A 12,221-nucleotide genomic window follows, 5' to 3' on the forward strand; every position below is an offset into this window, starting at 1 on the left:
CGAGTCCGGCGTAACGTACCGCCAGTGAGCAGTGCAGTGTCCGAGGTTTAGCGAGCCAACCGCCCGCGTCAGACCACTTTAATAACAAACAACATGTTTATATCATTTATAACCCGAATTTGCTTACTTCTCGCCGTCCTCGAATCGGCGACGACACGTAAGTATTTAATTCTAGTTATTTCACTAGACCAAAACCAAAAGATGTAGTCACGAACAATATTTCTTGTGACTGGTTTGGATTTTCCTTATTTTTTTGTTATTTACATAGATTCGTGTTTGTCAGACGTAGAACATTAGCAGACGATACCTACAAGCTAAAGTGGACATATTATAATGCGCGGCTTAAGGATTTCGAGCAAATTAAACTGAATATCTTGATTCCAGAGAGCGACCAAGGATCCAAAACATGCAAGATAAGTGACGATATAGAAGGAGAGTGTATTTTGCTACAAAAATGTCCTCGAGCATTGGATTTGCTGAAGTTAAATGATATTAAATCATTAAGGAATCTCACTTGTGGATATGATAAGCTGGATGCAAAGGTAAATATGATAATTGACTCGTGTGACTGAAGGTACTAAGTATTTTTTTCGACTAACGATTTAATACTGTAAAGTGGAAAGCTAAAGCAGACTTTAGCTCGACAACCAATATGACATAATACCTACAAGTATAATTATAACCTATATGTGGGTATGGATGGTGGGTTCAATTATTACAATTCACACAAGAATAGGGACAATAATGCAAACATATCTTCATTAAGTACGCATTCTAATAAACTACCTAATGTTTATTTTTAGCAACAACAGCATTAGCACATTTAGCCATTAGGTGTCATCGATTGTCATTTTATAATGGGATTTTATATATGTACCTACTTACCTACCTACATTGTTCTGGTGTTACAGGAAGCAATTTTGTTTTATTAAATATAATATATAGGTAGATATAATACACAATGCGTAATGAATTATAATGTATAATTCTTTCGAGCTTTCGAGCATAATTATCATTCAATCCGATTGCAATTTCTATCGACAGGTATGCTGCGTCACAAACAAAACAGACGGAATATCTATCACCTTCAATACTACTAAAGACACCGCCACTAGTAGACCTGAAGGCGGTATATCACATACTGTTAAAGTGCCACCAGATCCGGTAGCTACCTTCCCTTCTACCACTCCGGTACCAACAGAGGCACAAACAACTAGAGTAGTTTATTCGACTACATTCGTTCCAACAACACATAATCAGAAGAAAACAAATGCGCCCCATCATAACAATGAATTCAATGAGTCAACACAACCATCATCTTCAGGTTTCGCTATCCGTCCACCAGTGATACCACCGCGACCACCGCCACAAGAACCACCTTCCATGCTCGAAACAGCTAGTGAAACCATACCCTCATTTGACAATCCGCTAGGAATCGATACAAACATCCCATCCCGATTTCCTGTTGAAGATCAAAGTAATGTTGGCTGGCAGCTATCAGGAGTTTCTGATGATGTAACGGAGCAAATGGAACGCTTCCCCGTATTGCAGCGTCCCGTCAATCTACCAAGTCGGAATGAGTGTGGACTGGTTTTAACATCTGACAGAATTTTTGGTGGGCAAGTGGCAGGACTTGAAGAGCTGCCATGGCTGGCTCGCATCAAATATCAAATGAGTAAGTAGTTTCATATTTTATTATCAGTGATCGTTAATTTTCCAGCAATTTTGGTGCAGCATTATTGGTTAAAATCATCTATATGCCCTTCTCTAGGTGGAATAGATAATTAGGGTTAATAACAGTAATATTAACCTTAACCAATCCTCTCTCTAGAAAAAAAATTGAAGAAAATCCTTTATTTTTACTATGCTGCACCAAAATTGCTGGAAAATTAGCGATCACTGTTTATTATCAATCAACATATGAATAAATCTTACCTACTTGGTGCAAAAACCCTCGCTTGACAAGCATTATGTTCTGCCCAGTGACAAATGTTTCCATATGGGTTACACCTGAGACACGTTATTTGCGAGGATTAATTAAGCGTGTCTTTATTTGTATTTTACAGAGTCGAAAGAGATCTACGCGTGCCATGCGTCCCTGATTACTGACCGTTTCTTGGTTACTGCTGCGCATTGTGTAGTCAACCAGCAAATGTGAGTTTCCACTTCTACAAAGCACAAAACCTAGCATCTTTATATGCAAACAAATGATTATAATTGCTACATAAAATGTACTATCTGCCAATGAGGCAACCCAACCAAAGGTTGTTACGAACACTTCTACAACTCACAGAACACCAAAACTTATACGTAAAATTCATAAACCTTATTACAAAACGCATAAGGTCCACTGATGGAAAGTTAACAGTGTTGTTGTTTGTACCAAATAATTCGATGTAGCCGTTTTCCACTAAACCAAAGATTATAGGAGTTTCTTCATACGTGTACCTTTTTTTCAGAATAGACGTTCGTCTGGGTGACTGGGACATTGAGACAGAAATTGACTGCATTCAGGACGACTGCAACGATCCTCCTATGGATGTTAAAATCGATGCAACCTTCGTACACCCTTCGTATCATAGACAAACACTAGTTGGTGACATAGCTTTATTGCGGCTAGCACATCCGGTTAATTTTACAGGTAATACAATTTATTTTAGCGAGAAATCTGCTCTGAAAAAGGGATTATTTATGTTTCGATTGGCGTTTTCTATCAACGATTGTCATCTTGGCTAAGTCCCCTAGACATTTTCAGAAAAAAAGTATATGATTTATAATATAACATAGATACTGTTATATTTACCTACCTATATATTTTTATACCGTTGAAATGGTTTTTTTTCAGAATTTATCCGGCCAGTTTGCTTACCGACAACAGAATACATCTCACGAATAGATTACGATCCCGATAGTGAATACATAACTGGTGGCTGGGGTAAAACAGAGTTTGGTAAGTCTAAACGTATTATTAAGTAGGTACAGTCCTCTTAATTTTGTGCATTAGAGCCGTATTCGATTTTAGCAGAAGCTCTTACAAAGCTTGTAGTTACACCAAAGTCATTTTGGTGCTCAGTGCATCTGCATGAAGATCTCTTCATCTTACAATAAATTTGCCCTGATGGTTAGACTGCTTTATATAACATCAAAAACATGTACAATAATCACCAAGTTATTTCCTGTTCCAGAAACGAGGTCCGTAGTTAAAAGAAAAATCCGTCTAACGGCTGTACCAATGCCAACCTGCAGGGCTGCCATCCGACGGATGTCTGACCAGCTAGCCGCCAGCACCATCTGCGCTGGTGGGAGAAAGGGTGAGGACAGCTGCGCCGGCGACTCTGGCAGCTCCCTCGCCCGGCTGGCCAGCGAGAACCGCCGTTTTAACTGGTACCTCTTCGGGGTAACCAGTTTCGGATCGAGTAGATGCGCTACAGAAGGAATACCGGGCATCTATTCGCGAGTAACATATTATATGGATTGGATTCTGAGCATTCTTGCATTGTAAAAGAGAATAGATTCATTATTTATACGTAAAGGATGAACGGAAAGTTGGTGAAAACGCATTTTAAGTACCTACGTATGTAAACCACGTAAGTACGCATGTATGGATGTAGATATAAGTAATTTTGCCATACAACCAGGATCTTGGAGTAAGTTCAATGCCGATGTTTTTACCCTTTGAACGCCAGGCCTGTCGTGTCCGGTTTTCGGAATGCATGAAGGTGAGACGTCTTTGGCGGTCGAAGGGAAATAAGGAATACTTGTAACTAGTGAGATACTTGTGAAACCTTGGTACACTTGCAGTTATTCGTTCAATTGTAAGTGTACAATGACTCGATGAGATTTGAAATTAAATAATTTAAACATTTTTGCACCTTTATTTTCAAACAAATTCACTGATCCCCACGATGTTTAAATAAGCTCAAACGTAGCTAAAACATTCACTTACCATCTAGACTATCAATGGCGTCATCCGAATTGGAGTAAGATTTTTCGTCGTTTTCTATTCTATTTAAATATTCCATCATGTTGCCGTTGTAGTCATTCAGGGAGTCTTTTCGCGACACGCTAGGAGTATTAAAATGGTAAGTTTTACATTTCCTTGAGCTCCTTTTCTTGGTTTTTCTGGGTGAGAGTTGTATGTAGTCGACAGGTGCGGAGTGAGAGCGAGGTGCGTAATATCTCTCAAAGAGCAGAGGTTGTTGTTGAACCCTTCCATACATAAGTTCCATTTCGTGGAGGAATTCTTCTCGCCTCATTCGCTCCTCGTCGCGTCGAGTTTGCAGGCGCATAGCAATGTCTTCTTCAGCACTGAAATAATACATAAATGTTTTGTATCGTATCAGTATAACTAACAAAAAACTTTTTTTTAAATGTAATGCATCATACTTATTTTTAACCAGAGTCCAAGCTGGGTTAGATCTCAGCAAGCGATCCCTGTGACGCAACTCGCGCATTCTCCGCTGCTCTGCCATCCTGCTGGCAGCGTCCATCTCAAACCGTCGGCGGACCGCCTCGGCCCTCAGAAGAGCTGCCAGGTTCGATCGGCCCGAGGCTGCTGCTCTGAGCTCCAGGGCGGAGAACCCTCGCATTACTCCGTCGCCGCTGGTACCGACGCTTTCAGTGCTTTTGCTCTCTTGGGACATTTTCTTTGTTACGTCTTGCATCTGAAAAGACAAGTAAGGGAATCATACTTAGGTACTTGTGCCAGATTTCAAGTAAAGTACCATATTTGTAGATGGTTTAAGTAAAAACCTAAGCTTTGTGTTACCTAGTTTAAAATGTGACATTTGCCATATTTGTACTGGCTGCTTTAATAAATTCTTCAATTTTTTTGCTAACAAGCTACTTTACACTAAGAATAACTTTTCTCATAAACTAACCTTCTTGGCCGCTCTGTCAGCCGTATTGAACCTAAACGGCTTCGGACTAGTCGTAATAAAGTCTTCCTTCGCCGTTTTCTCGTATCTGTTCCTCTTCTCCGGACTTCTACTCCTCTGTCTGTCAAAAGAACTGACAGACGGGATGCCAGGAGACGGATCGATAGGCAGATCGCTGTGGGCTGCTGGCGTGGATAGTCGGCTGCGATCTCGCATGGCCATGGAGCCGGGGAGATTGGCGCTTCGGAGCATTTCTTCTGACCTGATTCGCCGGTTCATTGACCTGTGAAATTTATAAACATGAAAATGTGACCGCTGCTCGCACTGTTAGTGCTTGAGAAAGGAGACCTAGGCTCTCCGAAACATGTCGCGCGAGTGACTTAAAACAAGTGAGTCTAAACCGTAAAATTATTCAATGTTAGTATGTCTCACAACAGTTTAAATTCGAACATCAGAATCCTAAAAGTTATAACAAGAGAACCCTTACAATGATAACGATGCGTAGGTACCTAAGTTTTATCTTTGTCTGTCTCATTGTCTCCAGAACAGAAACGATAATACCTACACTACTTAAACACTTCATATGTACCTATCAACATTCGTATTAGCTTAGCAGACGCTTTTGAAACGTGATTCAGAGCTCTGTATGTGTATTAGTATACCTTCAAACTTTTGATATAGAAAGGATCCATAGTAGTTCCCTTATTTATTGAAACTCACCTAAAAAACTCTTCCTCCTTCATTTTATCGTAAAAATAATTGGAAAACAAATTCTTAGGCACTGGCCTCGCGCGGAATCTCTTCTTTTTCTTTGGCTTTGGCAAGGCATGGATCGCTCGTTCACAGGCTTTTCCTGCTTCCAATCCACCTTCTTCCCTTTTTGTAAAACTGAAAGGCTTCATTTTAGCGCGTAGCTCTGCTTCGCTGTTGATTTTCGTTATAGCTCTCCTAGAATGGGTACAGGACATTTAGACTCGTTTATGCAGACATTTAAAATCATTAACTCATAATGAATATCGATTACTAAAGTACTAATGAGCAAAAAATCCATAAATATAGGTTCAGAAGGTTGTCATCTAAGCTACATAATATATTACGTGATCATACTATTTTTGCAAATTAATTAAAAATACCTAGATTTTTTCGTGTTCATAGTGCGGGCCTGGAAATGAACCTGTGAACATAACGTAGATAAACTAAAATTTGTGCATTGCGAAAAACATAGCTTCTCTAGTGACATGGTGATATTGCCTATTGGTAATAAAGTAAAATTGCTAACGAATTGCTTAAGTGATTAACACAAACAAAGAGACAATTTTTTTACACAATAGCAATGGAACCTGGGCACACTTAAAAAAAATCGATATAAAATCACCCATTTCCTTTGCCCTTGTGTGTAAGTAATAATTGTGTCTTGGTTGCTGTTGGTCGCACGCTTATGGACCGTTGTTGCTTGTGTTGTTATGGATGCTTGGTTATGGACCGTAGCGTTAGAACATATAACAATTGCTCAGACAATGGAAATTGGGAACCTCATCGCTTGATCCTCAAGAATTTTGTCGTAGAGAGGTATCCGGGACTCTATGGGGACAGGTTTGGTCCGGAATTGCTGGCGGTCGCATTTCCTGTGAAGCATATCTTCTGAGAACGACTTTTGCAGGCTACGAAGCTCGTTCACTGCCCTTACGTCTTCATCTCTACAAATAGGGAAAAAAATCTTGCAGGTTACCTACACCTACATTACACAAAGCAAAGCACTAACATCTGAGTATGAGTACATAGTAACGTACCGTACCGTAAGCGTACCCCGACTTCTACCAATTACTCGGACCAGTTTCTCTTTGGCAAACTCCTTATAACTACATACATTTATGAAAAAATTCAAAGGTCCGTGTATATTCCACATTCGACATTGAGCTTGGCTAGGTTGAGGACTATAGGTCAAAGCCTCTTGTGAGAGGAGGCATGTGTTCAGCTGTTGGACATATACGTTAAGTAATTACCTTAGTAAGAAGTATCAAGTATCTATCTATCTCATTTTTATCTTACCTTTCCGTCATTTTAAACGGCTTCGGCACAGTTATACTCTTACGTCTCCTCTGGGGTGACCCAAATCGCTTAGCTCTCAACGGACTAGAAGGCATACTTTGAGTTTTAAACTCATCGTCGTCCATATTACCTTTCTTGAGCCTTGAGTATTCCGCTCCGTCAAAAAACTTGTCAAACTTCTGGTCGACTTCATTCTTCCTTTCGATTTTATCATCGTTCCAGGATATGGAACACGCCGAATGCTTTCTTTTTGGTTTCGACGTCTTTTCTTTCATGGAACTAAATTTAACTGGATTCATTTTAGGATCGTCGTCTATTTTGACTTCGATATTTGTAACAGTCAGCTTTTTACTCGGTTGTTTCATAGAAGAAACACTCAGAACATTATTGTTAGAACAATCAGAAACACGTCTTCTATTCATCCTTGCAGCTCCATTGAACTCTGAGGTTTTATCTTTTTTCTCTGCACTGTATTTATGCCTCAGTGTACCACCATAATGAGATTTAACAGGCTTATCATTTACTTTAGTCTCATTCGTGTAAGCTTCCTCTTTTGCTTGCAAATTATCCCCATTGCAATCATCTATTAAATCCACAGCATATTCTAGCATAACTTTTTTCTTCTGCCTTAAAGATCTTAACGTAGAATAGAATTCTTCAGTCGGCAGATGATTTATTTCATTATAATCAGGAATGGAGCGGTAGAAATCTTTTATTTTCTCCGTATTTACATTTACAATGTTCACAGAACAAGTTGAAGAAGAATCAATGGAGTTCTGTGCGATTACAAACTTTTCTTTTCTCTCATAATCGGGTTTAGGCATTTTACTAACGGGATCCACTGGAAGTTTAAGGCAAGCATTTGCAAATACACTGCACCTGTGGTTCATATCTATATTACAGTAAAATTTACGACTAAAACAAAGTATCTAAGTTACATCGGTGTGGTATTGCTTAGGGGACAAATTGTTGTAGCAATCGTTGCCATGGTTGTCCGCGCATGTACTTTGCGCATATATAGTAACAGAAATTACCTAATGATCTTAATTGCGTACATTATTCATAGAACCATTTAGATAGAGAAAGATATTAATATGAGGTACATATTATAATTATGCTTTTAGGGCATTGTTATTTGTTGAATGGATAGCCTATTTATATCAAATTATATTATTATCACAACCGTAGGTAACATTTTTTTTGTATCCGTATTCAGCCTTTATCACACACATTATTCACACACTGTAGGTACCAAATTTAACTTAAATTTACCTTACCTTACCTGTATACTATTGGACAAGCTGTCGAAATTGCATTCTAATATTTCTAATCCATCTTTTATTACGACTTCGAGCGTAGACGTTCAAAAAAAATCTCTTCGTTGAATTTATCTTTCTCCGTTTCGCACTTTTCTTTGTTTTATTAGTCTACAGTTCGGTATGAAGTAATTAAGCCCTTAACAATAGCTAAATAAGATTCTGTAAATGAAATTGTGGTTAACTCTTTGCAGTTGTTAATTGTTATTCGTTTCCATTGGAAACTGCCAAAACCTAACTAATTCCTAATAAATCACTTTTCTATGTACCTAGTAGAATTGGCATGCCGAAAAGTATTATTATATGTAGACATACCTAACTTACACAGGTAACGTACCTACTATGTGTAGATGTGTTGTTGTGGCTGTGAAGAACTGGGCACATCTGGGGAGCATGCATTATACGTGTGATCTTCTGCAAGATGAAGGGACTTTCCCTATTAGAGTTTTCTTCTATAGTTCTGTAGCCACCCTGTATAGTAACGGCACCAGTCATGGGACATTTAAGAGGAAATTTGGAGTATTTGTGATATTTCCCTGATACATGTAAAAGTTCTACCGCTTAGCTTGTTAAAAGATGATTTTCCTATCCTTCTTTCATGTTTCAGGCGTGTTGTATCAAAGATACTGCAGTTAGTTTCCACATAATTAATAAATTAAAAGTATGTTTTTTTTCTCCAGTCATGGACACCAAAGCTCCAGTAATGGAACCCCAGTAATGGACGTGGATCCAGTAATGGGCCCCCTATAATGGGCATACCCTATCAGTATAAGATATTGGAATAGGGAATAAGTTTTTGGCAAAAAACTAGTTATTAGTCATTTTTGTCACCCGATTGCATTGTCATCCGATTTGCATACGTATCCAAAATTTCAACTCAATCGGAAATCCGAAAGTGGCTCAAATGCCATTTCCAAGATTTGAACCACACTAACTAATACAGGGTGGATTTTCTTTTTGGGTCAGTGAGGGCAGCTACCAGATCCCGTGCTGCTACGAGAAAACGGTCTTAGAAGTCCTTCCCTCGATTTCAAATTAATGAAGATTGGCTTTTACAGATTTTGGAAAAAACATACAGGGTGCGAGGAAATGGTAATTTTTGACAAACTTTTTTTTTGATGCCAATCGATCCCATTCCTATTGAGGATCAAAAGCTTGTATGGAACAAAAAAAAATTCCGGCTAGAAAAGCCACAAATCGAGGAAAACATTTCCCATACAATTTGTATGAAAATGAAAACTTATATTTTTCATATGCTATTTTTGTATGCCAATCGATTCCATTCCTATCCAGTATCAATAGTTTTTTTGGGGTCAACTTACAAATTGTATGGGAAAAGTTTTCCTCGATTTGTGGCTTTTCTAGCGGATTTTTTTTTTTAGTTCCATACAAGCTTTTGATCCTCAATAGGAATGGGATCGATTGGCATCAAAAAAAAGATTGTCAAAAATTACCTTTTTCTCGCATCCTGTATGTTTTTTCCAAAATCTGTAAAAGCCAATCTTAATTAATTTGAAATCGAGGGAAGGTTTTCTAAGACCGTTTTCTCGTCGCAGCACGGGATCTGGTAGCTGCCCTCACTGACCCAAAAAGAAAATCCATCCTGTATACAAACTAACAGGGCAAGTTAAATAAAAATTTGTAAAAACGATATTAATTTATCCGAAGTCCGAGAAGACCTCCTGACATAGTTCGTACGAGTAACTACATTATACTTCTGTATTGTTTAAACATGAAATTACGCCATGGCAAGCATCATTATGTAAATTACCTCATCATAGGAGGTATGCAGTTATACAGCTCCTATAATGGGATTGGGCAAAATACCACTATTTTTCATACATCTCTAGAGTCACAACATAATGTGTTGTATACCTTATCTCATGGTAAATGCAATTAACAAAACATATTCTAGTTTACACCAAGTAATAATTAATTACAATTTAATATATGAACTCACCTCTCTTAGCGAAGTTGTTAAGAATTCTTACTGGTTATTTTTTCCAGTGACACGACAACTTTTGGGTTGGCGCCAATTTCTTAAAAAGTAACCGAAATTAATAAAAAGTCAAACTTAAACAGCTCTATGACTCTTATTTATGGTAAAATATTGCCAGTGTTTATAAACTACTTTTACATACTTATTTTAGAGGATTTGTGGTTTTATGTCCCATTACCGGTTCCACGTCCATTATAGGGTCCATTACAATATATAGGATGATTTTATTATTTAAGACATGTTTTTATGATCTCCGAGGCGTGCTGCATGGAAGACGATGGTACGGAAGCCGGTGTTGCTCGAAGATGGTAGGTAATTTAATAAAATTTAAACGCTTGTGGTACTATTGTGGTACTATACTCTGGCGAAACAAAAAAAGCCCGAAATTAAAATTTTGTATGGCAGACCGACCCTTACCGATTACCGAATATATATTTGGTCAAGCAGATCTTGTCAGTAGAAAAAGGCGGCAAATTTGAAAAATGTAGGCGCGAAGGGACATCGTCCCATAGAAAATTTGAATTTCGCGCCTTTTTCTACTGACAAGATTTGCTTGACCATCTATATTTTTCGGGTACACTACATAATTCCGAAATATTTTATGCCGAATTTTAGAATATCGAATTTTATTATTCCGTTTTTTAAATGCTCGACCCATCAAAATTCCGACTGTCGTAATTACGAACGATGAAAACCACGAAAGTGTATATTTCCGAATAGCAAAAAAGACGATTTTTTAAAATTCCGAACCACATAATTCCGAATATAAAAATCCCGATAGTGATAAACACCGAATTTAACATTTACGATTTTTGAAATCACGAATTCCGAAATGCCATTATTCCGAAAATTTTAATTCCGATTCCACGTGACTCCTATTTTAAATATCCCTATTTTTTTAATTCCGAATTTATCGATTCGTGCTCCGGCGCTACGGGCAAAGCAGCCCCTTCGCCCTTGCGTATCAAAGCGCAGGCACAATAAATGCTCGCCTACGCAGCTTCGGCTTGTTGGTCGCATTCGGCGATCAACAGTTTGTTTTCGTGGGGTCGCAGTTCTAACCTAACCTAACCCACCTTTAAGGCAACAGTTTGTTTTCGTGGGGTCGCAGTTCTAACCTAACCTAACCCACTTTTCTGGCAACAGTTCGTTTTCTTGGGGGTTGCAGTTCTAACCTAACCTAACCCACTTTTCAGACAACAGTTCGTTTTCTTGGGGGACGCAGTTTTAACCTAACCTAACCCACTTTTCTGGCAACAGTTTGTTTTCGTGAGGTCGCAGTTCTAACCTAACCTAATCCACTTTTCTGGCAACAGTTTGTTTTCGTGGGGTTGCAGTTCTAACCTAACCTAGGCAAAAGTTTTTTTGTTGGACGCTACGGGCATCTACGGAGCATCTGCTCCGGCGCTACGGGCATTAGCAGCCTCTTCGCCGGGCTTTGCTACGGCGGGCGAGGGCTGATTCCCCTCCGCTCCTCCGGCTTTTTACTACACTCTAGGGGTAGGACAGACAAGACCACGTGGATAGTGGGGTACTCCGATTCGGATTATGGTTAGTTAGATTTAAAAAAGTGCGTTTAAGTCTTATTTTGAAAATCACGAATTTCATTATTCCGAGTATACAAAAGATCGAATTTCTGAATACCGAATTACTTTATTTCCGATCGGTCAATGATTTTTCGGAATAGACAAATTCGGAAAAAAATATTTTCGGATTTTTTCTAAATCGGAACCTTAAGCTTTCGTCCATATGAAAATCGGATTTTAAGTATTCGGAAATAACACAGTCGTGGTTTTCTTCTTTCGTGGTTTTCAAAGTCGTAATTTCGATATTTCGGACATATAAAAAATCGGGATTATGAAAATCGAGGTTATGAAAGTCGGAAAAACATATTTCGGAATATTTGGGTGTTCCCATATTTTTCAAATTTGCCGCCTTTTTCTACTAACGGATATGGCTTGCTGAACTATTTTTTTGGGA

At 38.5% G+C, this 12,221-nt stretch overlaps 2 protein-coding genes across 2 annotated transcripts; one reads left to right on the forward strand and one right to left on the reverse strand.

Moving 5' to 3' along the window:
- On the forward strand, positions 1-3,555 carry LOC134656076 (CLIP domain-containing serine protease HP8-like). The gene is made up of 7 exons (XM_063511593.1): positions 1-157; positions 385-542; positions 1,045-1,675; positions 2,067-2,154; positions 2,460-2,641; positions 2,846-2,950; positions 3,186-3,555. The coding sequence occupies exons 1-7, from the start codon at positions 94-96 to the stop codon at positions 3,500-3,502; spliced, it is 1,545 nt and encodes a 514-aa protein (XP_063367663.1). The 5' UTR covers positions 1-93; the 3' UTR covers positions 3,503-3,555.
- Positions 3,556-3,919: 364 nt separating this feature from the next.
- On the reverse strand, positions 3,920-7,929 carry LOC134655660 (protein FAM161B). The gene is made up of 6 exons (XM_063511098.1): positions 6,927-7,929; positions 6,410-6,574; positions 5,598-5,825; positions 4,881-5,160; positions 4,387-4,664; positions 3,920-4,308 (listed from the first exon to the last, which is right to left on the reverse strand). Exons 1-6 carry the CDS (start codon positions 7,814-7,816, stop codon positions 3,939-3,941), a joined length of 2,211 nt encoding a protein of 736 aa, XP_063367168.1. The 5' UTR covers positions 7,817-7,929; the 3' UTR covers positions 3,920-3,938.
- Between the last annotated feature and the right edge of the window lie 4,292 nt (positions 7,930-12,221).

This window comes from Cydia amplana, chromosome 17, assembly GCF_948474715.1.
Source record: "Cydia amplana chromosome 17, ilCydAmpl1.1, whole genome shotgun sequence".
In the NCBI taxonomy this organism is placed as follows: Eukaryota; Metazoa; Arthropoda; class Insecta; order Lepidoptera; family Tortricidae; genus Cydia; species Cydia amplana.

Coding starts and splice junctions, on each gene's coding strand:
- LOC134656076 (XM_063511593.1), top strand. CDS start 94: ATGTTTATATCATTTATAACCCGAATTTGCTTACTTCTCGCCGTCCTC. Junction 543..1,044: donor ATGATAAGCTGGATGCAAAG/GTAAATATGATA, acceptor TTCTATCGACAG/GTATGCTGCGTCACAAACAA. Junction 2,155..2,459: donor TGTGTAGTCAACCAGCAAAT/GTGAGTTTCCAC, acceptor CCTTTTTTTCAG/AATAGACGTTCGTCTGGGTG.
- LOC134655660 (XM_063511098.1), bottom strand. CDS start 7,816: ATGAACCACAGGTGCAGTGTATTTGCAAATGCTTGCCTTAAACTTCCA. Junction 5,161..5,597: donor AAGGAGGAAGAGTTTTTTAG/GTGAGTTTCAAT, acceptor TAAATTTCACAG/GTCAATGAACCGGCGAATCA. Junction 4,665..4,880: donor CTGACAGAGCGGCCAAGAAG/GTTAGTTTATGA, acceptor TTGTCTTTTCAG/ATGCAAGACGTAACAAAGAA.